The sequence below is a fragment of the Labrus bergylta genome, chromosome 9 (genome assembly GCF_963930695.1).
Source record: "Labrus bergylta chromosome 9, fLabBer1.1, whole genome shotgun sequence".
In the NCBI taxonomy this organism is placed as follows: Eukaryota; Metazoa; Chordata; class Actinopteri; order Labriformes; family Labridae; genus Labrus; species Labrus bergylta.
Genome location: NC_089203.1, coordinates 16,514,017 through 16,540,126, shown reverse-complemented (window position 1 = coordinate 16,540,126; position 26,110 = coordinate 16,514,017). Strand labels below are relative to the sequence as shown.

Sequence of the window (26,110 nt, the reverse complement as noted above, 5' to 3'; positions counted from 1 at the left end):
TTATGGAAGTTGTATCTGCATTGTAACATCAGCTCGCATGGTGTCACTGCTTGTTGAAATGAAAGACTCTGGGTTTAACATCATCTACGTCACGTGAGTAGTTGGGTGTTTTTTCGCGACAGGGTGCACTCGTGTTTAAGAGGGCGACGGCTTCAAACGTGTGACTCGTTTCCCTACGTGCCTGTTGTTCGAGGAAGCTGTTAATGTTGCTTAAAATGCCTGTTCTTGTTTGGACCAACATTTAACATACCCACATTAAGGATTTTTTTTTTTTTTTTTTCCAAATCCGAAAATGGCACGACGTGGATGCAGCTCGTGGTTGGAGCGCCTGGTCGTTGTCATTGTTACCTTGGATCTTACTTTAAATGTTGCTTCGGCACAGCTACGATACTCTATTGCTGAAGAGACCAAGGTGGGTTCTGTTGTTGGGAATGTCGCAAAAGATTTAGGGCTGGACAGCACTGCTTTGAATGCCAGAGGCTTTCGCATCGTTTCTGGATCTACGGACCCGTTGTTTCATCTCAACAATCATGGCATCTTACACGTTAACCGAAAGATTGACAGAGAGGAGGTGTGTGAACGGATAAGCAGCTGCATTGTTAACATAAAGACTGTTCTGGAGAATCCGTTAGAGGTGCATTACGTCGCTATTGAGATTTTGGATGTCAACGATCACTCCCCCACCTTCCCCGAAAACGAGACACATTTAGAGATTTCAGAATCTGCTTTACCTGGGGCGCGATTTCAGCTACAAGGCGCCCATGATCCAGATAGTGATATGTATTCTATTCAACAGTATAGGCTCAGCCAAAATGACCACTTTCGTCTGGAGGTAAAAGGTGGAGGAGAGGATGGGAAAATTCCTGTATTGTATTTGCATAAACCACTGGACAAAGAAACTTCAAGAAGTCATAGATTAATGTTGACAGCGGTTGATGGAGGAAAGCCTGCTAAATCTGGAAGCATGGCAATTCTAGTTAATGTTTTGGATGTAAATGACAATATGCCAGTTTTTGCAAAAGACTCCTACTCTGCAATGCTAAAAGAAAATTCACCGATAGGCACAACTATCATGCAAGTAAATGCCACCGATTTAGATGATGGTTTAAATGGCGAGGTGGTTTATTTGTTCAGCAATAATGTAAACAATAAATTACGCAAACTTTTTGAAATTGATCCCAATACTGGTGAAATTGTTGTTAAAGGGCTGATAGATTTTGAAGCAAAAGACAGGTATGAAATTAATGTTAAAGCCTCAGATAAAGGAACAGTACCCCTAGCAACAGAAAAAAGTGTTGTAATAACTATAGTGGACCTGAATGATAACGCACCTGACATTGAGGTGACATCTTTTTCCAAAGCAATTCCTGAGGATTCCAAACCTGGAACGACAGTAGCCTTGATAAGTGTGCAGGACAGGGATTCAGGTGTAAATGGAAAGGTGATCTGTTATTTAAGTGAGGATGTACCTTTTACATTAACACCTTCTTTACAAGACAATATGTACTCTATTGTCACTAAATCTCTACTTGACAGAGAGCAACAGTCAACATATGATGTGACCATAATTGCAAAAGATGGTGGTGAACAACCTTTGTCATCTCAGAGGACAATTAGTGTGTCTGTATCAGATGTGAATGACAACAGTCCAGAGTTTTCAACAAGTCCATATACCTTTTATGTTGTTGAGAACAATGTAGCAGGAGCATCTTTGTTTTCAGTGAGTGCTCATGATTGTGATGAGGCTGACAATGCTTTAATATCATATAACATTGTAAGAAATGGGGATGAGCACAAATCATTTACATCTTTTCTTAACATTAACTCAGAAAATGGAGACATCACTGCACTGAAAAGTTTTGACTTTGAAACAGTGAAAACGTTCCAGTTCCAAGTTGTGGCCACAGATTCTGGAACTCCGTCACTAAGCAGCAACGTCACAGTGAACGTGTTCATTCTGGATCAGAACGACAACGCTCCAGTCATCCTGTATCCAGTCAGCTCCAACGGTTCTGCTGAAGGTGTGGAGGAGATTCCCCGCAATGTGAACGCAGCACACTTGGTGACTAAAGTCAGAGCCTATGACGCTGATATAGGATATAACGGCTGGTTACTGTTTTCACTGCAGGAAGTGACTGAGCACAGTCTCTTTGCTTTGGACCGCTATACAGGACAGATCAGAACACTTCGCTCATTCACAGAGACAGACGAGGCTGAGCAGAAACTGGTCATACTGGTCAAAGACAATGGCAACGTTTCCCTCTCTGCAACAGCTACTGTCATTGTCAAAGTTGTGGAGCCCAAAGAGGCTTTTGCTGCTTCTGATGTTAAAAGTGCAACAAACGATGGTGAGGAGAGTAATGTCACTTTTTATCTCATGATAACTTTGGCCTCAGTTTCAGCACTTTTTCTCATCAGCATCATCGTGCTCATTGCAATGCAGTGCTCCAAATCCACAGACTACACTTCCAAATATCTACAAGAGGCTAATTATGACGGGACACTGTGTCACAGCATCCAGTACAGATCTGGAGAGAAACGCTACATGTTAGTGGGACCCAGAATGAGTATAGGATCTACTATAGTCCCGGGCAGCCATGCCAACACACTAGTGCTCCCTGACAGGAGGAGGACATCTACTGAGGTGAGAGAAATGAACACTTAGTGCACAGCTACCTGTAAGAATTAAAAAATACTTTGTGTAGTATGTTAATTACAAGGTCACACATTAATAATGGGAGATTTTGTGTGAATGACAGACGGATGAGATGCGGGTCTGAATGATTCAAATTTGCAGAGAAGAACTGAAACACAGAATGTCCTCAGAGAAGCTTCATGGAAACGGACTGCAGAAAAAATGATATCCTATAAATAGTTGACGAGATGGTTTTTATGGAACTGCTTAGTTCAGTAGTTGCTTTTTACGATGGTTGTGTGTTTGGATTTCACGCAGCCCAGAATGTTAACTCCACTCATAACGTGATAACTGATATTGAACACAGCACATATCACGAGCAGCTATACTAATACATGGCTGCTCCCTTACTGAAGGAGAGCAACTAGAGAGGTAAAACATGTTTTAGACAATGAATGGAATAATGGAGGTTATAATCATTATTTTATTCATAATTTGGGCTTTAATCATTTAATGGAAATCAGATGTACCCCAGGTGTATGGTCTGCAGATGTCATTCATTCTGAGAGGCAACGTGATCCACTTGTATTATTTTAATGCTTACATCCTCCGGCATAGGGGACATTTAACCACAGGTATGTTTTATGGAAGTTGTATCTGCATTGTAACATCAGCTCGCATGGTGTCACTGCTTGTTGAAATGAAAGACTCTGGGTTTAACATCATCTACGTCACGTGAGTAGTTGGGTGTTTTTTCGCGACAGGGTGCACTCGTGTTTAAGAGGGCGACGGCTTCAAACGTGTGACTCGTTTCCCTACGTGCCTGTTGTTCGAGGAAGCTGTTAATGTTGCTTAAAATGCCTGTTCTTGTTTGGACCAACATTTAACATACCCACATTAAGGATTTTTTTTTTTTTTTTTCCAAATCCGAAAATGGCACGACGTGGATGCAGCGCGTGGTTGGAGCGCCTGGTCGTTGTCATTGTTACCTTGGATCTTACTTTAAATGTTGCTTCGGCACAGCTACGATACTCTATTGCTGAAGAGCTCACGGTGGGTTCTGTTGTTGGGAATGTCGCAAAAGATTTAGGGCTGGACAGCACTGCTTTGAATGCCAGAGGCTTTCGCATCGTTTCTGGATCTACGGACCCGTTGTTTCATCTCAACAATCATGGCATCTTACACGTTAACCGAAAGATTGACCGAGAGGAGGTGTGTGAACAGATCAGCAGCTGCATTATTAACATAAAGACTGTTCTGGAGAATCCGTTAGAGGTGCATTACGTCGCTATTGAGATTTTGGATGTAAACGATCACTCCCCCACCTTCCCCGAAAACGAGACTCAGTTACAGATATCTGAATCTGCTTTACCTGGGGCGCGATTTCAGCTACAAGGCGCCCTTGATCCAGATAGTGATATGTATTCTATTCAACAGTATAGGCTCAGCCCAAATGAACACTTTCGTCTGGAGGTAAAAGATAGAGGAACTGATGGGAAAATCCCTCTTTTGTATTTGCATAAACCACTGGACAAAGAAACTTCAAGAAGTCATAGATTAATGTTGACAGCGGTTGATGGAGGAAAGCCTGCTAAATCTGGAAGCATGGCAATTCTAGTTAATGTTTTGGATGTAAATGACAATATGCCAGTTTTTGCAAAAGACTCCTACTCTGCAGTGCTAAAAGAAAATTCACCGATAGGCACAACTATCATGCAAGTAAATGCCACCGATTTAGATGATGGTTTAAATGGCGAGGTGGTTTATTCGTTTGGCGATAATGTGAATAATAAATTACGCAAACTTTTTGAAGTTGATCCTAACACAGGTACAATTATTGTTAAAGGGCTGATAGATTTTGAAGCAAAAGACAGGTACGAAATTGATATTAAAGCTTCTGATAAAGGGTCAGTGCCCCTGGAAACAGAAAAAAGTGTTGTAATAACTATAGTGGACCTGAATGATAACGCACCTGACATTGAGGTGACGTCTTTTTCCAAAGCAATTCCTGAGGATTCCAAACCTGGAACGACAGTAGCCTTGATAAGTGTGCATGACAGGGATTCAGGTGTAAATGGAAAGGTGATCTGTTATATAAGTGAGGATGTACCTTTTACATTAACACCTTCTTTACAAGACAATATGTACTCTATTGTCACTAAATCTCTACTTGACAGAGAGCAACAGTCAACGTATGATGTGACCATAATTGCAAAAGATGGTGGTGAACAACCTTTGTCATCTCAGAGGACAATTAGTGTGTCTGTATCAGATGTGAATGACAACAGTCCAGAGTTTTCAACAAGTCCATATACCTTTTATGTTGTTGAGAACAATGTAGCAGGAGCATCTTTGTTTTCAGTGAGTGCTCATGATTGTGATGAGGCTGACAATGCTTTAATATCATATAACATTGTAAGAAATGGGGATGAGCACAAATCATTTACATCTTTTCTTAACATTAACTCAGAAAATGGAGACATCACTGCACTGAAAAGTTTTGACTTTGAAACAGTGAAAACGTTCCAGTTCCAAGTTGTGGCCACAGATTCTGGAACTCCGTCACTAAGCAGCAACGTCACAGTGAACGTGTTCATTCTGGATCAGAACGACAACGCTCCAGTCATCCTGTATCCAGTCAGCTCCAACGGTTCTGCTGAAGGTGTGGAGGAGATTCCCCGCAATGTGAACGCAGCACACTTGGTGACTAAAGTCAGAGCCTATGACGCTGATATAGGATATAACGGCTGGTTACTGTTTTCACTGCAGGAAGTGACTGAGCACAGTCTCTTTGCTTTGGACCGCTATACAGGACAGATCAGAACACTTCGCTCATTCACAGAGACAGACGAGGCTGAGCAGAAACTGGTCATACTGGTCAAAGACAATGGCAACGTTTCCCTCTCTGCAACAGCTACTGTCATTGTCAAAGTTGTGGAGCCCAAAGAGGCTTTTGCTGCTTCTGATGTTAAAAGTGCAACAAACGATGATGAGGAGAGTAATGTCACTTTTTATCTCATGATAACTTTGGCCTCAGTTTCAGCACTTTTTCTCATCAGCATCATCGTGCTCATTGCAATGCAGTGCTCCAAATCCACAGACTACACTTCCAAATATTTACAAGAGACTAATTATGACGGGACACTGTGTCACAGCATCCAGTACAGATCCGGAGACAAACGCTACATGTTAGTGGGACCCAGAATGAGTATAGGATCTACTATAGTCCCGGGGAGCCATGCCAACACACTAGTGCTCCCTGACAGGAGGAGAACTTCTACTGAGGTAAGATAAATGATCACTAAGTGTAAAACTTACTGTATGTGTTGCACCTATCAAAAGACCAGGACTCTGTCTTCCGTTTGGCAACTTTATTCTTCCCGGTGCTGTATTTTTTTTATGATTCTCTTTCTTAAGAAGCATCGGGTCCTCACAACAAAAACGGCATACATGCGCATTCATCCCTTGACCACGACCCCGACCATTTACGTCACCTCTGCATGCCGGCCAATGACGTCATTTATCAAACCTAAAATTTAAAGAGTTCATAACAACTTTTTAATTTCTGTGTAATCTACAATAAAATTACAGTACATGTATGTTTTTCTAATTAACAAATTGAACAAATGTGAAATAATATTATATACAGTACTTTCTAACTTACAGTGTAGTGTGCTTTCTTCTGTCAAATTCAATTGCATACAAATATTTCTAGGTCGCAATATTTGAATTAAAATACTTTGTGAAGTATGTTAATTACAAGGTCACACTTTAATAATGGCAGATTTTGTGTGAATGACAGACGGATGAGATGCGGGTCTGAATGATTTAATTTTGCAGAGAAGAACTGAAACACAGAATCTCCTCAGAGAAGCTTGATGGAAACGGACTGGAGAAAAAAATGATATCCTATAAATAGTTGACGAGATGGTTATTATGGAACTGCTTAGTTCAGTAGTTGCTTTTTACGATGGTTGTGTGTTTGGATTTCACGCAGCCCAGAATGTTAACGCCACTCATAACGTGATAACTGATATTGAACACAGGACATATCACGAGCAGCTATACTAATACATGGCTGCTCCCTTACTGAAGGAGAGCAACTAGAGAGGTAAAACATGTTTTAGACAATGAATGAAAAAATGGAGGTAATAATCATTATTTTATTCTTAATTTGGGCTTGAATCATTTAATAGAAATCAGATGTATCCCAGGTGTATGGTCTGCAGATGTCATTCATTCTGAGAGGCAACGTGCTCCACTTGTATTATTTTAATGCTTACATCCTCCGGCATAGGGGACATTTAACCACAGTTATGTTTTATAGAACATGTATCTGCATTGTAACATCAGCTCGCATGGTGTCACTGCTTGTTGAAATGAAAGACTCTTGGTTGAACGTCAAATACGTCACGTGAGTAGTTAGTTTTCGCGACAGGGTGCACTCTTGCTTAAGAGGGCGATGGCTTCAAACGTGTGACTCGTTTCCCTACATGTCTCTTATTTGAGGAAGCTGTTAATGTTGATGAAAATGCCTGTCCTTGTTTGGACCAACATTTAACATACCCACATTAAGGATTTTTTTTTTTTTTTTTCCAAATCCGAAAATGGCACGACGTGGATGCAGCGCGTGGTTGGAGCGCCTGGTCGTTGTCATTGTTACCTTGGATCTTACTTTAAATGTTGCTTCGGCACAGCTACGATACTCTATTGCTGAAGAGACCAAGGTGGGTTCTGTTGTTGGGAATGTCGCAAAAGATTTAGGGCTGGACAGCACTGCTTTGAATGCCAGAGGCTTTCGTATCGTTTCTGGATCTACGGACCCGTTGTTTCATCTCAACAATCATGGCATCTTACACGTTAACCGAAAAATTGACCGAGAGGAGGTGTGTGAACAGATCAGCAGCTGCATTGTTAACATAAAGACTGTTCTGGAGAATCCGTTAGAGGTGCATTACGTCGCTATTGAGATTTTGGATGTAAACGATCACTCCCCCACCTTCCCCGAAAACGAGACTCAGTTACAGATATCTGAATCTGCTTTACCTGGGGCGCGATTTCAGCTACAAGGCGCCCTTGATCCAGATAGTGATATGTATTCTATTCAACAGTATAGGCTGAGCCCAAATGAACACTTTCGTCTGGAGGTTAAAGATAGAGGAAAGAATGGGAAAATTCCTGTATTGTATTTGCATAAACCACTGGACAAAGAAACTTCAAGAAGTCATAGATTAATGTTGACAGCAGTTGATGGAGGAAAGCCTGCTAAATCTGGAAGCATGGCAATTCTAGTTAATGTTTTGGATGTAAATGACAATATGCCAGTTTTTGCAAAAGACTCCTACTCTGCAATGCTGAAAGAAAATTCACCGATAGGCACAACTATCATGCAAGTAAATGCCACCGATTTAGATGATGGTTTAAATGGCGAGGTGGTTTATTCGTTTGGCGATAATGTGAATAATAAATTACGCAAACTTTTTGAAGTTGATCCTAACACAGGTACAATTATTGTTAAAGGGCTGATAGATTTTGAAGCAAATGACAGGTACGAAATTGATATTAAAGCTTCTGATAAAGGGCAAGTCGCCCTGGAAACAGAAAAAAGTGTTGTAATAACTATAGTGGACCTGAATGATAACGCACCTGACATTGAGGTGACATCCTTTTCCAAAGCAATTCCTGAGGATTCCAAACCTGGAACGACAGTAGCCTTGATAAGTGTGCAGGACAGGGATTCAGGTGTAAATGGAAAGGTGATCTGTTATATAAGTGAGGATGTACCTTTTACATTAACACCTTCTTTACAAGACAATATGTACTCTATAGTCACTAAATCTCTACTTGACAGAGAGCAACAGTCAACATATGATGTGACCATAATTGCAAAAGATGGTGGTGAACAACCTTTGTCATCTCAGAGGACAATTAGTGTGTCTGTATCAGATGTGAATGACAACAGTCCAGAGTTTTCAACAAGTCCATATACCTTTTATGTTGTTGAGAACAATGTAGCAGGAGCATCTTTGTTTTCAGTGAGTGCTCATGATTGTGATGAGGCTGACAATGCTTTAATATCATATAACATTGTAAGAAATGGGGATGAGCACAAATCATTTACATCTTTTCTCAACATTAACTCAGAAAATGGAGACATCACTGCACTGAAAAGTTTTGACTTTGAAACAGTGAAAACGTTCCAGTTCCAAGTTGTGGCCACAGATTCTGGAACTCCGTCACTAAGCAGCAACGTCACAGTGAACGTGTTCATTCTGGATCAGAACGACAACGCTCCAGTCATCCTGTATCCAGTCAGCTCCAACGGTTCTGCTGAAGGTGTGGAGGAGATTCCCCGCAATGTGAACGCAGCACACTTGGTGACTAAAGTCAGAGCCTATGACGCTGATATAGGATATAACGGCTGGTTACTGTTTTCACTGCAGGAAGTGACTGAGCACAGTCTCTTTGCTTTGGACCGCTATACAGGACAGATCAGAACACTTCGCTCATTCACAGAGACAGACGAGGCTGAGCAGAAACTGGTCATACTGGTCAAAGACAATGGCAACGTTTCCCTCTCTGCAACAGCTACTGTCATTGTCAAAGTTGTGGAGCCCAAAGAGGCTTTTGCTGCTTCTGATGTTAAAAGTGCAACAAACGATGATGAGGAGAGTAATGTCACTTTTTATCTCATGATAACTTTGGCCTCAGTTTCAGCACTTTTTCTCATCAGCATCATCGTGCTCATTGCAATGCAGTGCTCCAAATCCACAGACTACACTTCTAAATACCTACAAGAGACTAATTATGACGGGACACTGTGTCACAGCATCCAGTACAGATCTGGAGACAAACGCTACATGTTAGTGGGACCCAGAATGAGTATTGGATCTACTATAGTCCCGGGCAGCCATGCCAACACACTAGTGCTCCCTGACAGGAGGAGGACATCTACAGAGGTAAGAAAGGTGACTTCATTACAAGGCAGTTTTTGGAATAATACTTGCAAAACAAAAAAACGAAACAAAGATACTTATGCCTTCATTAAAGATTAAAATTAAATTGCCAAAAATGACTTCAACACCTACTTAGTGAAGTTGGAAAGAAATGCAGATATAAAATCCATCTTTGGGGGAGTTTAAGAGGTTGTCTGCCAAGTTCATTAGTTGTTATAGATGATTGTAAGTTGGGTTCCTCACTGTTCACTTATAACACATTTTACGGCAGTTTGTATATTGTCTGTGTTATTCACTCTGCGTTGTCCCTATTTAAAAGTCATCTCAGGAAATGAAGCAACCTTGCTGTTGAGACCAAAGCTTCTTTTCACAAAGTATTTCCTAAGATCCTGGTCATGTGAGCAACTGCATATTGTCCTTTGTCTAATATAATGCCCTTACAGAGTCAAAATATCAAAATAGTCAGTAAGAAAAATAAATGTTGTTGTCTATTATTTGTGAGTATTTGAAATGTGTCTTTGGATATAAAGAGGGTGTTTTTGCATGATGTTACCATCTTCAATGGTCGTTTTATGTGAAAAGAGTAAGTGACCGACTGACTGAGTTACTTGAGGTCTGTGCTTGCTGATGTAGTCGAGGTGATTCAGTGGGCCATGAATGGCTGCAGCTACAACAGAGATGGGGAGAGAGAGCCTGCGGGTAGTGTGCAGTGAATCACAATATAAAGCCCGTCAGGTGCAGGGGCTGGAGCACTTTGCTTCAGCAGGGATCTCCACTCAATTCACGCCTGCAAAGCAACAACAAAAAATATTTGACTATTTATCATTTAATTAGCTTTTTGTGCTTTGAATTACACACTACTTGGCAGCAGAGCGTATGCAATTTGGGTTTCATTTCTACATGCTATAGCTTCTGTGCAGATGATCTCTTTTGACTGAGAAAAATAGGTCAGTCTTTATCATGTATGGAGGTCTGCATGCTGGGCTTCTGATTCTCTGTTTTACACTGTGTGTTGCCCATAGCAACCCACGAGGAGATCCACCTCTCTGAGTCTACTGGTTTTCACAGACTAGCATACACCCAATGCTCTTAGCAACAGCAGCGGAAGTGGATGAAGGAGGCAAGCGGGGAGGGAGGGAAGGATAGAGAGCAGGAGAGGAGGGGGAGGGGATGAGGCTTTTGTATGGTTCACCCATAAACATCACACAATGTTTAATGAAAATGGGTTTATTTAAATAGAAACACATGGATTATGTCAGTGAAATCTCGATTGTAATTCGGGCAACAGATGGTGCAGATAAAGACGTAATAGTAAAGGCAGGAATTGTTGAGCTTCTAATTAGACATTTTACCACATGGAGATAATCTTTTCTATCAAACAACTGGGTCAACCTTAGATTTGCTACCTAGAAAATGGCTGTCGAAAAAAAATGTGTTTTTTAAACTGTCATTTAATTTGTCTTTGCAGAAAACCAGCAGCATGTTTGGCCACAGTGAGCAGCATGTGAATAAAACAGTTAGTCGCAGTGGAGTGTGAAACACAGAGAGGGAATAGATCAGTACAGTCAGAGTAAGGCAGCAGCTCAGTTTCTAGAGGGGCTGAACGCACTTTCTACTTTTATTCGGTGCTTCATATACAGTCAAAACTGCCCTTATGCATTTGTATGCATATTTTATGTGCACATGTTTGTGTGTGAGAAAAAGCATCATGTGTTCAGCATCAGTGCTAAGCTGTGCCTGGACAGCAGATGCCCAGGGAAGATTTATTGATGTGATTAAAAATGAGTGCATCACACATTAAACCTAAAAAGTGCTGGGTTGTCTCCGGTTACACTGTGACAAATGTGCACTGCTGCACTTTTTTTTTGTACTTTGCAAGAGAATTTTGAGAAGAGAGAAATAATGGATGAGAGAAGAGCAGGGGGTGGACTGTCAGTGTAAGGTCATGAGCTGCATACAGAAAGCAAGCACATGAGAAGAATGAACACATTGTGTTTTATCATGCACATTTTCTTGATGCACTCAAAATCAAATGTATGTTGGTTTTTAACAGCATTTTATAATGCACTGCTACCTAAAGAATCAATGTATTTATAGTGTGTGTTGTTCGCTTCCGTGTGACTTTCATTTCAAACATTCCTGTGCAACAGGACACTGTTAACCAGATGCAGCCTAACACTGTGTATTGCTTGTATATTTCCCTTCTGTGTACTCTCTTTGGTGGGGGTGTGGCTGCTTGCTTCAATGGCTTTGTCTATCTGCTTGGCTGGCTCAGCAGATCAGTGCAATTGTGTTTGCATGCTGAGTGTCTGCACAGAAAATCATTTACAGTGCAATGACCGTGGTATTTTGTATGTTGTCTTTGTTAAGAGGGTGAGAGCATTTTCCCTGTTTAACTGTATTCAGTGTCATCAGAAGAGAGGGTAAAAGGACAAATTAGGAGGAGGAGACAGATGTGGCAGAAAGATCTGGATGTACTGTCAATTCAGCGGTTTAGGGAAATCAGTCTTAAAATATTCGGCTACTCATTTAAATTAGAATTAAACTTCTGCAATTTTTTTTCCCCACTTTCCCCTCTTTCCAACTTGTTATGCCTCCCCAACCCATCTTTGTTGTTTTTCTAAGATACAGCATTATAAATGTGATTTTATAAGATTCTGTTCTTTGCAGTACGCCTTGTTCTCTTCCAGCTCTGTTGCAGTTTTTGTTTCATACAGAAGACTGCTTTTAATTCCAGCATGTTTTCAGCTCCCCTCTCTGCCTCTACACCATTTCTCTCCTCCTTCCCCTCCATATTGATATCACTGTGTGCCCCTCCCCCATCCTACTCTTGCCCTCCTTTTCCTGCTTCCATGTGTCTGTCCTTCGTTTCCTCCTTCATATGCCACCATATTCCGTTTCATGCTCGTTTGCTGTCTGTCTAACTCTAGTCTATCTCGTCTCTTATTCTGCCACATGCTCTTTAGTTCGGCATTGCTGTGCCTGATGCCTGTAGGGTTGTTGCTGTGGATGCTGCATGTGCTGTTGTGTGTCAGTAGGGCACATTCTCCCTTATTGCTCCAGCTTTGTTGGAGGCTGGCGCCGCTCACATTGAGGTCAGCGGCAGTGATGGTAATCTAATTTACACACACAGTAGGGTACAACGAAAAACAGCTACTATCTTTATCATCACACTTCACACTGACGCTTTTGCTCATGTACGCACATGTAACACCACATTGCACATACTCACATACACCTAATCCGCCTTATTGAAAGGCACTTTCACAGAAAAAAAGCGGGCTGAGAGAAAACAGCTTAAGGAAAGCATGCTCCCCTTGGTTGTGTTATAGCTTGCAGAAGCAAAGAAAAGACATCCACTGTGAGACAAATATATTAACTAAAGCCTTGTTCCAAAAATAATATGTCACATGTTACATGTCTGGACATGCATAAAGGGGTGAATAACTTTACCTATAGCTAATGGAAGCTCACCACCCATTAGTTAACTAGTCTACTCTTTCCTAGAACTATGTTAGGGCTTGCTCCCTACCAGCTGCTTGTCTATTCTTTCCTAGTACTGGAGCTATGTAAAATTACTCCGCTAACACCCTGTCGAGAAGGCAATACTTATATAACCGCCTAGCCCTAGGATTATCTGCCTTCATTTGGTCATTCATTTCTAGAATAATTAGATTCAAGTATAATCCTTGATTCAGGACCCTAAATTAGCCCCCGGAGGCTCGCACCCCCGGAGAGGGATTAACTGCAACTCTCCTCACTCGGATGCTAGGTGTGTATGAGGAAGTAAAAGTCAGTAGAAGTGTGCTGTGGTGTGTCTGCTCATGCTTACCTCCCGAGGTTCACGCGGCGTCCTTAAGAGAGGCTGAGGTCTTTGTGGTGTGAGTGACTTCAGTCAGAAAATGGTTTCAAAACGTTTCAGAAAATGTATTGAAAAAACTTCAAAAGATATTCAAAATTCAAATACAAATCAGTAAAGGTAAAAATATAAAAAAGTAAACAGTAAACAGTAAAAGTAAAATACAAATTCAAAAGTTTAAACCCGAGGGTGTGGACAGTTGAGGTTTTAAAAGCTCTCGGTCTCAGAGACTAAGTCCCAAAACAGGGATTTAAAAGTCAGAGAGACGTGGAGCCTTTAGTAAAAGTAAAAAAGAGCCCCGATTAGCTTTTCCACAGCATTTCTATAGCCAAACTGTCTCTTTTTTTCTGTAAAACTTCAACAATGCAGATTCGCAGAAGCGTGATACATCCACAGGTGATAGCAAGTTCATATGAGGTTTTAGCTTGAAGACCGCGAACCATGCAGATTCGCAGACGCACTATACACCCACGAGTTCATATGTGGTTTTGCTCAAAGTATGGCACACTTATCCTGACCTCACAGGTGCATAGGCGCCGCAGATGTGTGCATGATTGATAGGATGTGTAAAATCAAAGAAAGTAGTTATGACTATATGACACATGAATTAAATGATAAATGGATTAAATGATAATAAAAGAAAAGAAAAGAACACAGATATAGTAAAAACAAATTCAACAATTGCATAACTCTTCTGATCTTTCAACACATACAATGACTGAAAATATTTCTAAGAACATCATAAGGACATGGCTTTTTTCATTACGTCAAAGTTTCTTTTGAGTAACCTCTTAATGCAATCAGCTCTCTAAAAGTTAGGATTGTTGAATAAGCTTACTTTTCAACAGATTTCTACTTCCATCCCTGACATAACTTCTACCGCTGAGACAAACGTGTACGGACAGAAAAAGACAAACAACTGACTAACCGGTGTCATGAGTGGACACACCTGATGTGTAGTTGCATAGTTTTGTTGTTTATTGATGAACTTATCCGGACTAGCTTCAGTTTCTGCATCTTGTTGCTAATTCTCTCTTGCTTACACTTTATAAAACAAATGTGCTACTGCCATAGCTAAAATGGTAATCTAAACCTTTTAGTTCTGTCTGTGAACTTATAACTTCTATTACGGTTTGCAAACATTAAGAGCCTGCATATTCTGTTTACCTGTCTGTTCTCTCTGCTCTTTCTTTGCTACATCAGACAAGTTGTTAAAAGCCACATACAGTATTGTTGGACTTAATGATCACTGACATGAGCTCTCCCACTAGATTCTGCATTGTTTTACACTCTTTTTCCATCTTTGTTGCAGTGTCAATCAGAACAAAACGATCACAACCATCCAATCTGCCTAACAAGAACCATGCATGGTGTTTATAAATCTGCATTGGGGAGGCAGATAATTGGCCATTGATGTTCAAGTTCATCAGTTACAAACAGCCTCGGCAGCACTATATCTTACACAAGAGTAAGTGGACTTACCAGAGAAGTTTAGGCCTTTCACTGACTTTATTGATTGGTTAAAGAAACAACCCGTATAATGTATTTAACCAGACTTCTCTTATGACAGAACAGTACCTGAATATAGATCAGAGAAGTCTGACAGGCAGTGCAACAATCCTCAAAAAAGTACCTCAACATTGACAATCAAAACTGTAGTTCTTGAGCAATGTATTTCCATTTTATCGCTTCTATCAACAAAGACCACTGGATATAGCCACTGGCTATTGATTTTTGATCAGCAGTTGACATGGTTGACTACAGATTAACTGTTCATACATAATTATAGATGCTGTTGTGGTTTGGTTGGGGGATAAAGGGAACTGGTATACAAGCTTTGGTTGTTGATTATTTTATTGATGTTGTTTTTAAAGAAAATGTAAGCAAATTGTTACTGTCTTAGGTAAAATTGTATTGTGTCACATGCACAGCAAGCTGTCCAGATGCTGCTGAATAGGTTTACCTTCCCCAAGTGTGTTGATGTGCCGATTACTGTGTGTGTGTGTGTGTGTGTGTGTGTGTGTGTGTGTGTGTGTGTGTGTGTGTGTGTGTGTGTGTGTGTGTGTGTGTGTGTGTGTGTGTGTGTGTGTGTGTGTGTGTGTGTGTGTGTGTGTGTGTGTGTGTGTGTGTGTGTGTCAGCTTTTCTCTTTGCTGAACAATCAGGTGATTTAGTGAAGGTGAAACAAGAGGTTGTTTTAGTGAACGTCAGCCAGCACAGGCACTGCTGCAGTGCAGCTTACAGAGTATTTATTGAACAAACTGTAAATATTTGTGTTAAGTGTTTTTAACAAAGTTGCAGAGAAGGGTTGGACTATATTTGTTACATGCGTTCTTAGTAAAAAATCATAAATATAAATTGTCATATATTTTCATTAAATATGGTGCGATGTTTATGGGCTGACTTTTCTTAGATTCCTACTTGATAAATTAAGTGTCAGCAAGGGATAACATACAGATGCACTACCTTTTCCCTCTGGTTTAACAGGAAACATTTAAATTAAGGAGCCAAAAATGTCATTGTGGGCTGCATGCACAGTTGTGGGCCAAGACTCCCTGGCACAGCTCCTTTTGCTCTTGTCATTTATCCTAGAACATGATGAGTATGGTGCAAAGCCATGTGTGGCTTTGATGTGAACTGGCCTGGGGTCGTCACTGCTCTTAAGTATATGGGTCAAACCTGGTTCATGCAGGTTTTATTTGTGCGCATATCCAGCAAACATTATTATTATTATTATTATTTTTATCATTGCAAGAAGTAAGATAGATCGGACATGGTTGTGAAAATCTGAACAATTCTTTTATTGGTTACTATTCTCACTCTCACAGCCTCACTCTCTCTTTCATGCCTGGTGTTGTGTGAGTGGGTCTGACCCTTTCTCCTCTCCACCACTTGGTTATATAAGCCCTCAGTTTCATTACATCTCAGTCCATTGACTCATGGCTGTGCGGATGAGTCCTGTAGGTTGGACCTTGCTGCTCTCATTTTAGAATTTTCACAGAAGCTGCACCAAGGCCCTGAGGCCTTTCTCCAGGGTGTGAGCTGGGTTAAATTCTATGAGCATTACCAACATTGCACTCATGAAAACCATTTGTGCAGACTGTCTTCATGTGTCATTTTAAATACATGATGGTTGATATAAGCGTAGCTCAGGGTTCTGCATAATGCTAATGTGCTTTCTGTTTTTTTCATTTGAATGAACTGGTTTTAAATAATTTAACAGTTTTGATTCAATAACAGTGTCAAACAACATGTTGGCTTACCTATCTGCCTGTCTGATGTAATAACTACAGCTTGCTAGCTTCATTAGGTGCATTTAGCCCCATGCAATGTCTAAATATGCATTATTTTCTTTCCTGAATCAACAGAGATCCGAACAGATGTAGGTCTGCACAGCTCCTGTTTGGCATCAGTGCTTATACAGCCACAACATCTGCTGCTGTACTTAGGTCATCACTGCATGCTTGGAGGATTGAACTGACGGAGGGGTCAGGGGAAGGATGCATGCAAGAGAGACAGCTATTAAGCTGAAGACGAGTATTTCCACCCTGTTGTTAACCTCAAAGTGCTAAGAGTTTATAAGACCGATTGTGATATGTTACAGAAATAATTGTTTTGGGAAATCCAGAGTTAGCTGTTCCCACTTTGTCTACAGGCTTGGTAAGAGGATTGCCCTCTTATAGCACGTACAGCGAGGTAGATGGTTTGAAAGGCCACAATTGCCATTCACTTGTCCGATTAATACCGTATGTTGTATTTATTTCTGGCCATGCATAGATGGGATCAGATGTTGGCTTTTAGAGGGATCCAGTTTCTAGCTGTTGGGTGTCACTTATCCCTGCGGCTATATGCCCCTGTCCAGGCCTCACTAAGCTTCTCTGTAATTGCTTAGCCTTCTTTGTTGTATATACTTTATTTATTTATTTTTTGCCGTAAAAATGTTACCTTGGTTGGCCAGGAGTACAGACATTAAAATTGGACGCTATTTTGTGTCATTGTGTATGGATATGCGACCGTCTGGATTGTCAATCTTTATTCTATCTATTCAGATGGATTTAACTACAGGGTACACAGTGAGCAAGTTGCAACCTTTAGGTTAATAAAATCATGACTCCACATGTGGTGTTATTCATGTTCACTTTGGCTCAAGAGTTGTGCCACAATCTATCATGATTCTGAATCTATTGAGCTGCAAAGGTATTTTCAAAAATAGGCCTGATTATTAAAATATGTATTTCCCTTAAAATGTTATGAATTTGGAGTTTTCACCTGATATAAGATTATTTTCATCGGTATTAACTGACAAAAGTAATGTGTGTTCAGCTTATACATTTGGTGAATTAAAATGTATTGATCTCTGGGGTCTTTCAGGACTGCACACAGAGTCACCAGTTTAAAAGCCAATGATCATTTTAGAGTACAGTACACATAGAAGGGTTTTTTTTTCACACAGATGAAACCTATAGTGGAAATTTCAGTTTTTATCTTATTTCAGGAAAAGGGTTGAACGTCATTTGTCTCCTCCTGGTCATATTTTTGAGTGTGAACCATCGAGCTGTTCTGAACAGTGCGTGACTCATCTCATCCCACATTCAGCTTTTCATTTTGTGAAGTTGGTCTGCTGTATTTATTTTTAGGTCAACCATCTGTCATATAAAAAAAAAAAATCAGGAACTTTGGCCTTTCTGGCTAGTGCTAGTATTATTTTATTATGATATTTGGGCGATATGGCTGTGTGATGCCCTGCACCCACACTCATTTGAGTTGTTAATTTGTTGTTTACATGTATTTTGTTCTCTACATGTCCGTCCATTTTTCCCGCCATCTTATCTTGTTGTATCACCATATGAATAAAACAATGAGACATGGGTGTGGAAGATGAGTGTTGATGCTGTAAGCCTGACTCACATCCCACTCTCTCCTCCCACCGACTCACTCTCTTCTCATCCCTCCCTCTTCCTCTGCCTTTGTTCTCGTTATCACTGCCCCTCTTTTCTATAGTGTGCATTCTGTCCAATCTTTACCTTTAATCGATTGCTTATTTCTTCCATCCATCTCTTTTTTCAGCTCCTCATTCCCAGTCTTACACAAAGAATCTCTTTCACTCATTTTCTTTATCCATCTCCTCCTCCTCCTCCTCCTGCGCATCCTGATTTCCTCTGGCTGCTATTCTCTCGTATGCCCCCTCCTGTCTCTTAATGTTACTGCAGGCTGGATGTAAATGGTTGACACACCTTTTAAAGGCTGCTATTTCCCCCGCACTCTCTTTTTTCTCTTACTTTAGTCTGTTTTTTTTTGGATTAGTTTCTGAATTACGTTAAATACATACCTTTGGTTGTTAGTCTTTATTCTATTATGCAACCCCCGTTCTCCTCTATCCCTCTAAACACAGAGGCAGTCTCTCCTCTACACACTGCCTCCTCCTTCTGTAGAAGCTGGAGCAATGAGTCGAGCTGAGTAAGACAAAGCACCTTCCTCTTTCCTCACTGTGAATGCAGCAAAAGTAGGGAGATGGGACAAACCGCCAAACCTTAGCATGGCTCCCCAGTCTTAAGAATGTGATCCTATCCTCTGTCGTTGTGGGCTTTTGACTTACTGACCCTGACTGACTGGTTCAGCTGTTTGTTGTTTAACCGGCATGGTTGTAACAGTTGTACATGGCTACTTGAATTACAGTGTGAGGACTGTCAGACACACTGACAAGGCACAGTTTTAAGGTTCTATATTTTATAATGTTCTCAAAATAAGCTTTCAGTTTGTTATTTTGCCCATTTGTTCTTCCTTTAAATGTGTCAGCTCTTTTTACACTTTCATTTTTTTTTCTTTTTTTTTCATATTTAAAAAATATATGAAAATAAAACAGCTTCAGTTTGTGTGTCTACGTTAAATTAAGTGTGTTAAGAAATAGCTGGTCTACATATTCACTTGAAGTGGCCCTTTTTTTGTAACATTACTGCATATCGACATTTTCTTCTAATTCTGTATTCAGATAACCCCCCCAAAAAAATTTGAAGGCAAGCTGGGTTTTTCAGGGTTGATATGGATGCAGGCTTTTTTTTTTTACTTTATAACCAGCTGAAAACATTTCAAGGAGGAAATTTCAGTGAAAAGAGGTTGATTGTTTTTGGCATCATGTGTTGCAAAATTGCCTAAAACCTTGTGGATTTAATGTCATGCTCTTTAAACTTGCATCGTAAATCCATATTGCTATGCGATACATGTTGTCAGTATTTTCAAGATGAAGTTCTTTCAGTTCCTGAAGTAAGTCACTTTTATTTGTGTATGGGAGCAAAATGTGTCAGCAAGTTCACTACTAACAAGAGATCATTATTAAGAGTTTGTTGGATTACTTTAGGGCGAGGAGGTTCCTGGTTTGAATCCCTGTTGGACAGGACCTATCTATGTGGAGTTTGCTTGTTGTCCATGTGCATGCTTGGGTGCTCTCCTGGTACTCCGGCTTCCTCCCACGGTCCAAAGCCTGTTAGGTTAATTGGTTAACTCTACTTTCCCTGTAGTTGTAAATTTGAGTGTGGCTGGTTGCCTGTCTATGTCTGCCCTGTGATTGCCTGGCAACCAGTCCAGGGTGTACCCCCCCCCCCCCTGCCCACTGACAGCTGGGATCGGCTCCAGCCCCCTGCAACCCTGAACAGAAAAAGCGGTAGAGATAATGGATGGATGGTTTACTTAATGTAAATAAGTAGTTCCTCATGACAGACTCAAGTATATACCTATTTGCAATTTTCTACTTCATAGCCAAGGAAGTCTCTTCTCATTGATGTTTTTCTTTCTGGGGTTTTAATTTTTGGGCTGCTATCTTCTCACAATTTTCAAAGATTGTTTGTAAAAGGTTGCTTTTTTTCATATTTTTATTTTCCAGTATTTCAGAGTGAATGAGTTTTGTCGAACAAAGGACTGATTATCCATTCAGAGTATCTCTAGCATAACATCGGAACTGCATGATTAATGTTACACATCCCGAGTGCTTAATTTAACACTTGTTTTTCACAAACGTTTTACTTTGTGGATCGTTTTCATGGTAACATTCTTCCGTCGCTATTCATCATGTGTCTCCCTGAGCCTGTGTCACCTCAAAGCTTTTTATGTACAGTCTCACTGCATTGCTGTTTGTGTGTCACATCATATATTTCCATATTTTGATGGATGATTAAGGTATGAGCAGGATTTAGAGAGATATAACAAGATCAGGTTTCCCATGTTACACTGAATATAATGACCTAAACCTTCACACACACAAAAACCAAACTGTCCACAGTAGAAATCGGGCTGAATAATCTCGGCATCAAATTAGAGATAATGAAGGGAGAGTCTGCTTAATATGAATAAAGGAGCAAAGCAGAGCAGAGACAACAAAGGCTTCAAAAAAACACGATACCAAAATAAAAAGTGGTTTGGTCTGCTTGTTTACAGAATACTGTAAATGGGGTCTTTGCGATAAAACTAACAATAATTGATCCCTAAGCCCTTGTTTACTCCCCAGTGTTTGTCTTAATCCTGCTTCACTTTGCTTTGTCCTCTCACTGAGAACCAGAGAAACAAACTGAGGGGATTGTGCTTCTTATGGAGCAAAGACATGTAAAGTATGAAGTGTATGAAGTATACGAAAGAAAAACCTCAGTGATTAGAAAAAAAAAGAAATACCTACATTGTCATAACCCTTTTGTAACAATAACCTTGTGAAACAGATCATCTAGAGCTCCATAATGTATGGACAATAATTATTTGTGGTACCAAATGTACTGATAAAACACAAAAAAGGTTTCTTCCTCCTTAAGGTGTTTGAAATAGGACATTCCTGTCAAATCCTTTTTTCCATTCTTACTCCGTATTCCCAACTGTCCTGGATTAAGGCTTCTGTAAAGTGTGTAAAGTCATAATTCTACTATGTTGCTCCTTTAATCCGATTAGGGGGAATCATCTTAATGATGCCATGAAGTGTAGCTTTGAAAAGAGAACAGCACAGACAGCAAGCAAAGATTCAACACAACCTATATTCCACTCTCTATACTCTTATTGGTGCTGTGCGTTTGCTTTTTCAATATCTGTGTTAACGTTGTTAGATTCTCATGTGATTGTCAGCTCTCTCTTTCTTGTCTAATCCTTTAATTTTCCTTATTTTTTGTGCCACCTCTTGGCGGTTTGTGATTGAGGATGCAGTTACATAATATGACATGTTGTGAATGAAAGAGTAACACTACAGTTGACATGGCTCTAAAGTATCATTATGGATTACTTTTAGCATTTAGTTTTTGTACCTTGTAAACTGGTCGCTAATGCATTCTCTCTCACTCTTTACACACACACACTCACATTCAACAAACAAAATCAAGCTGTACTTGTATCCTTAGCATCCTCAACACATTATAGAAAAGTTCTGTAGCTAAACATGTTCGGGTTATGTCCATTAAGGTGTCTAGGTTTTGATGCTGATGAGAGTGGGAGATGTGTTTTGCTATTCTGGGAGAGCGACAGCAGCTGAGCCCAAGCTTAAATGATGGGTAGGCAAGTCATTATTTTATAAATAGTTATCTTCATTTTCTGTGGAAAGTGGAGCAACATCACATAACCACTTCAACCATTTCAAACATCAGATTCTCTGCAGGCCAGCACTCTCCTCCATTATTCAGACCTTTTTTTATATATATTTAAAGAAATGGGCCAAGCCCTAGTGCAGCAAGCCTGCACCTGCAATGCACTTCCATTGCACTGCATAACTGATAGGAAAGTAAAAATAGACATTACGCAAGTCTACAATGGTGGATACGGATATGATTAGCTGATGTATGGGAAATGTAAACGAGTGTGGATGAACTAGGCTCTTCAGTTGCTGTTATGAGTTTTTCTTCACTTAAATGATCCAAACAATATATCCAACTGCTATATAAAAGATACTGGAAAGTCTGCATCATCTTCAAGTGCTGCTTGTGGAAGTATCTCTCTGTCTTTCCCTCTTTGTTTTGATATCAAAGGGGACAAGAATGTGCAGGTACTGTTAGATACATTTACATCTCTTCTCCCATCTGGGGGAGTTGACATTTTAATTTCCGCAGGCAGAGACAATGTGTTGCAGACACCACAGCTGCTAGTGTATCTGTATCACTGATACATTTTTTTGGAGTGTGTGAGCCTGCTAATCTAATATACAGCTTCATAGCATTGCCTGTCTCTGACATCAGATTGTGTGTCTCTGCTATTGAGAGCATTGAAAAGGGTGAGGGGAAAAAACTCCCCCTTGTGGTAAAAAAAGGGGAATGCCACTTATTTTTAGCTGTCTGTGTGTCAATGCATTTAATTATTTAGCATGTTGCCACTCTGTGTGTGGTAGTATATTGACAAATATTATTGATTTTCTGTGACACTATTGATACACTGATAGCGGGTTCTGTCCCATTTTATATTTTGATTAGTTCAGACTGTTACTGTGTGTGTGTGTGTGTGTGTGTGTGTGTGTGTGTGTGTGTGTGTGTGTGTGTGTGTGTGTGTGTGTGCATGTTTGTGAGTGAGAGATAGAGAGATAGAGAGAGAAAAAGGGTGATAATGATAATGTGTCCAAATGTTTTTACAAAAAGAGTTAATGTGTATAATGTGCACAGCAATTTAGTTTTATGTAACACAAATTTTTGTTTGCATGCCCTAGAAAACAATAGCCCTGTCTTTGGTGTATGAGCTCAAAAGGAGAGGTGTGGAGGAAGTGGGGGGGATTTAGGGTGGGGCACAGACAGACGCAGCATCTGCGTCACCATGGATACAAGAGGGGGGATAGTGAATCAATTGTGGGTGCTCCCTGTGAAAGCAGAGATATATGGAACACTGTCTCTAGGCATATTGTTTAGCCAATCAGAGTGTCCGTTACAGTCACATTGATTTTTGCTAACCAATCAGATTCCCATGCTACCTTTGCTGCTGCTAAACCTTGTTGTACATCCTGGTCTCTCTCTGCAAAGTAAACCCTTAATGTTCCTCTTCTATCACAACCTGTTTGCTGGATACAATTTTTATATGATACAATTTTTATAGAATGGAACAATGCTCACAAAATATTATGAAACTATATGTGGATAATATCATGCACAGACACACTTTGCTTCTCCTCACTCGCATTTATATGTCTTGCTCTAAGACCTCTCAAACACACGGAAATCCCAGACCCCTTTATGCTCTTTTAATCCAAACAGAGACCCTGTGATCCATGCTGAACAGATGCTTTTTGCTAATGTAGGTTCAAAAAGGACAAAGGTTTAAAGGAAAAACTATTGTGTCAAAAGTTTCAAGGACTACTTGGTATTTAAGATTAATATATATGACTTAACATCTCATTTTGATAGTCTTTTCATCAAAATTGGTTCAACTTATGACAGTTTTAAATAGAACAATATCATTGGCAATATGAGCATGCCGTTTCTCCCTTCCAGTTGTTTTACAGTAGAGTAATTAATTATGTTATTTTTGGGCATTGTGCCATTGCTTTCCAAATGAGTGAACGCTGTGTTGGTGTGCCTCTAGATTTAACTCAGGGATACGTGTGCATGCGCGGGTGTTTGGGCATGCTCCATATTTGTTGTGTCCTGGTTTCCATCTTGTTCCGGATCATGTTTCATTGGACCCGCCCCTGTCCTACTTACTCCAGAAAGCAGTGGAGGCGTGCAGATTTAGAAATAAATGATTAAGTGGTGGTTGGATTAAGTACCTCATCCATCCTATTTTTTGGAAAAGCTTTCTCAAAATTTCGACATTATATAGTAGCAAGGTAGAGAGGTAACTCTTCAACTCTACATACCGTTTTATTCAGACCTTTTATCTTTCTAGAGCCATTTCTCTTCCTCCCTCATTTATTAAACTGCATTTGGATACTTCTATATGAAAATACCTGATCTCCATATATATATATATATATGATATATGTTCCATTTATATTGTGTTTTTAAGAATTATTACAGATTTTTCTCCCTTTTTCACCCCTGCTTTATGAGAAGATTGAAGTCATTAGCTTATAGTGTTGTATTTGGGTGGGGTTCTAGTCACAGTCACCAAATGAAGTGCTGTACCAGCCACATCACAGCTGCTTGTAGGAGAATCCCCCTGAGACATTGGACCTATTAATACGGCTCAGCATACAAGGAAAACGCTAAAAAAAAGGAATAGATCTAAACAACAAGCAGGGAATTATGCTTGAAGATACTGAGTAAAGAAAGAGACATTCACAAGGAGTAGGTTGCCCCCTTGTGTCGTGATGAGCACTTCTCCAAGCAAATTCAGCCCAGTGACATCAGTATCTCGTCACAAGAAGCAGGATGTAGTGTGCAGACTGCAGGAGTGGGGGTGGTCTCCAGAGTCCTGGCCTAGGGAGGGTACAGTGGGCTGGGTTTGGCTGAATTCAAAGGTCAGGCGCATTGTGGGGCTGTGGGGGTGGAAAGAGAAGCAGGCGCTGCTGCTTTAGCAGATCTGTCATAGTGAATATGCTGCTGCAGTGCTTCATAATCAATGCATGAATGCAGACATGGACAGCCTGGTATGGCTTGCATAGCACAGTGTTTTAATTTTACTTGGGTGTGTGTGGTTGTTGTGTTTTGTGCTTGGCATAATGCTCGGAAAGAGCTATTTGAAGGTGAACATTAGCTGACAAAAATGTGGGTATTAAATTCTGTCTATTATTTATTATACTATACACCATACATTTTTATAAATCAACCCATACTTGTCTGCATTGATTAGGGTGTGGGTGTTTGTGCACACATGCATCATGTCTGTGCCTAAGACGGCGTTGCTATGGAGACAAGAGAGCTGTTCAAAGCGAGAGGGGAAGGGAGGGAGGGGGGCTCGCCTTGGAGCATGTTCAGATAGCACCCTTCCCCCAATCTACTCACACACAGAACACACCCTTCAAACATACACTTGTTCACAAGGACACACATACAACCGATGGCTATGTAAAGGACAATCATGAAATCATAATATATAGGAGGTAGAAGAAGCTAATTTGGCAACTATATGATATGTGTAGCCCTTTAATTATGCAGTGAACACCCCTGATGTCGACTCCTTCCGCCCATGCTGCCTCCCTGCCTCCCACTCACTGCTGCCTGTGCCCCTTTGATCCCGTCTGTTGCTCCTTTTACTCTATCACGTGAGAGCTGCAGCACAGCCAGAGCAGCAGGGTAGCAGGCAAAAACGTATTTCAATACTTGATTTATTATGCGCAGTTCCCTGTGTTTGGAGAGCAAACACTGTGTATATTTCTTAACTGCCATTTACTCACTATTAATTATTCAGCATTCGATTATCATGTCCTTAGGAAATATGACTTTGATCAATGCATATAGAGGGTAATTAATAAGAACTTAAATTTATATGTTAATGAGGAGTTTAAGCATTGTAATCAACTGAAATATGAAAATAAGAAGCAAACATGTGACCTGTTTGCGCGTGTATGTGTTTGCAATTTTTTGATTTTGACTCAGCATAAGTGCATGCGGAGCTACAGTATATGGATTAATTGACCCTTCTGCGGATCATTCATAGAGAAGCTGCATCTGGCATTTAAAGAGTAGGTCAGACTCTTCATTACACAATCAGTGTTTCTTCCACATGGCAAAGTGGGCATGCAGAGCACCTGGTAGTATTCATAAACTGTCATAGGGATTTGC

The 26,110-nt window shown here is 40.3% G+C and overlaps 2 protein-coding genes across 15 annotated transcripts in view; both read left to right on the top strand.

The window, feature by feature from the left end:
- Positions 1–26,110, top strand: part of LOC109990510 (protocadherin alpha-C2) — a 196,522-nt gene that overhangs the window by 68,815 nt on the left and 101,597 nt on the right. The window contains exon 1 of one of the 14 annotated variants that reach the window (XM_065958486.1): positions 138–2,644. The exons of 12 other annotated variants lie outside the window; for them this stretch is intronic. In XM_065958486.1, coding sequence (XP_065814558.1) covers positions 293–2,644 — 2,352 coding nt within the window. In that variant the 5' untranslated portion in view covers positions 138–292. Of the gene's footprint in view, positions 1–137; positions 2,645–3,441; positions 5,921–26,110 lie in introns of those variants that run through there. One more of the 14 variants, XM_065958487.1, reaches the window with a different exon arrangement.
- On the top strand, positions 7,243–11,128 carry LOC136179999 (protocadherin gamma-A11-like). Its single transcript, XM_065959041.1, has 2 exons — positions 7,243–9,594; positions 11,060–11,128. The coding sequence occupies exons 1-2, from the start codon at positions 7,243–7,245 to the stop codon at positions 11,126–11,128; spliced, it is 2,421 nt and encodes an 806-aa protein (XP_065815113.1).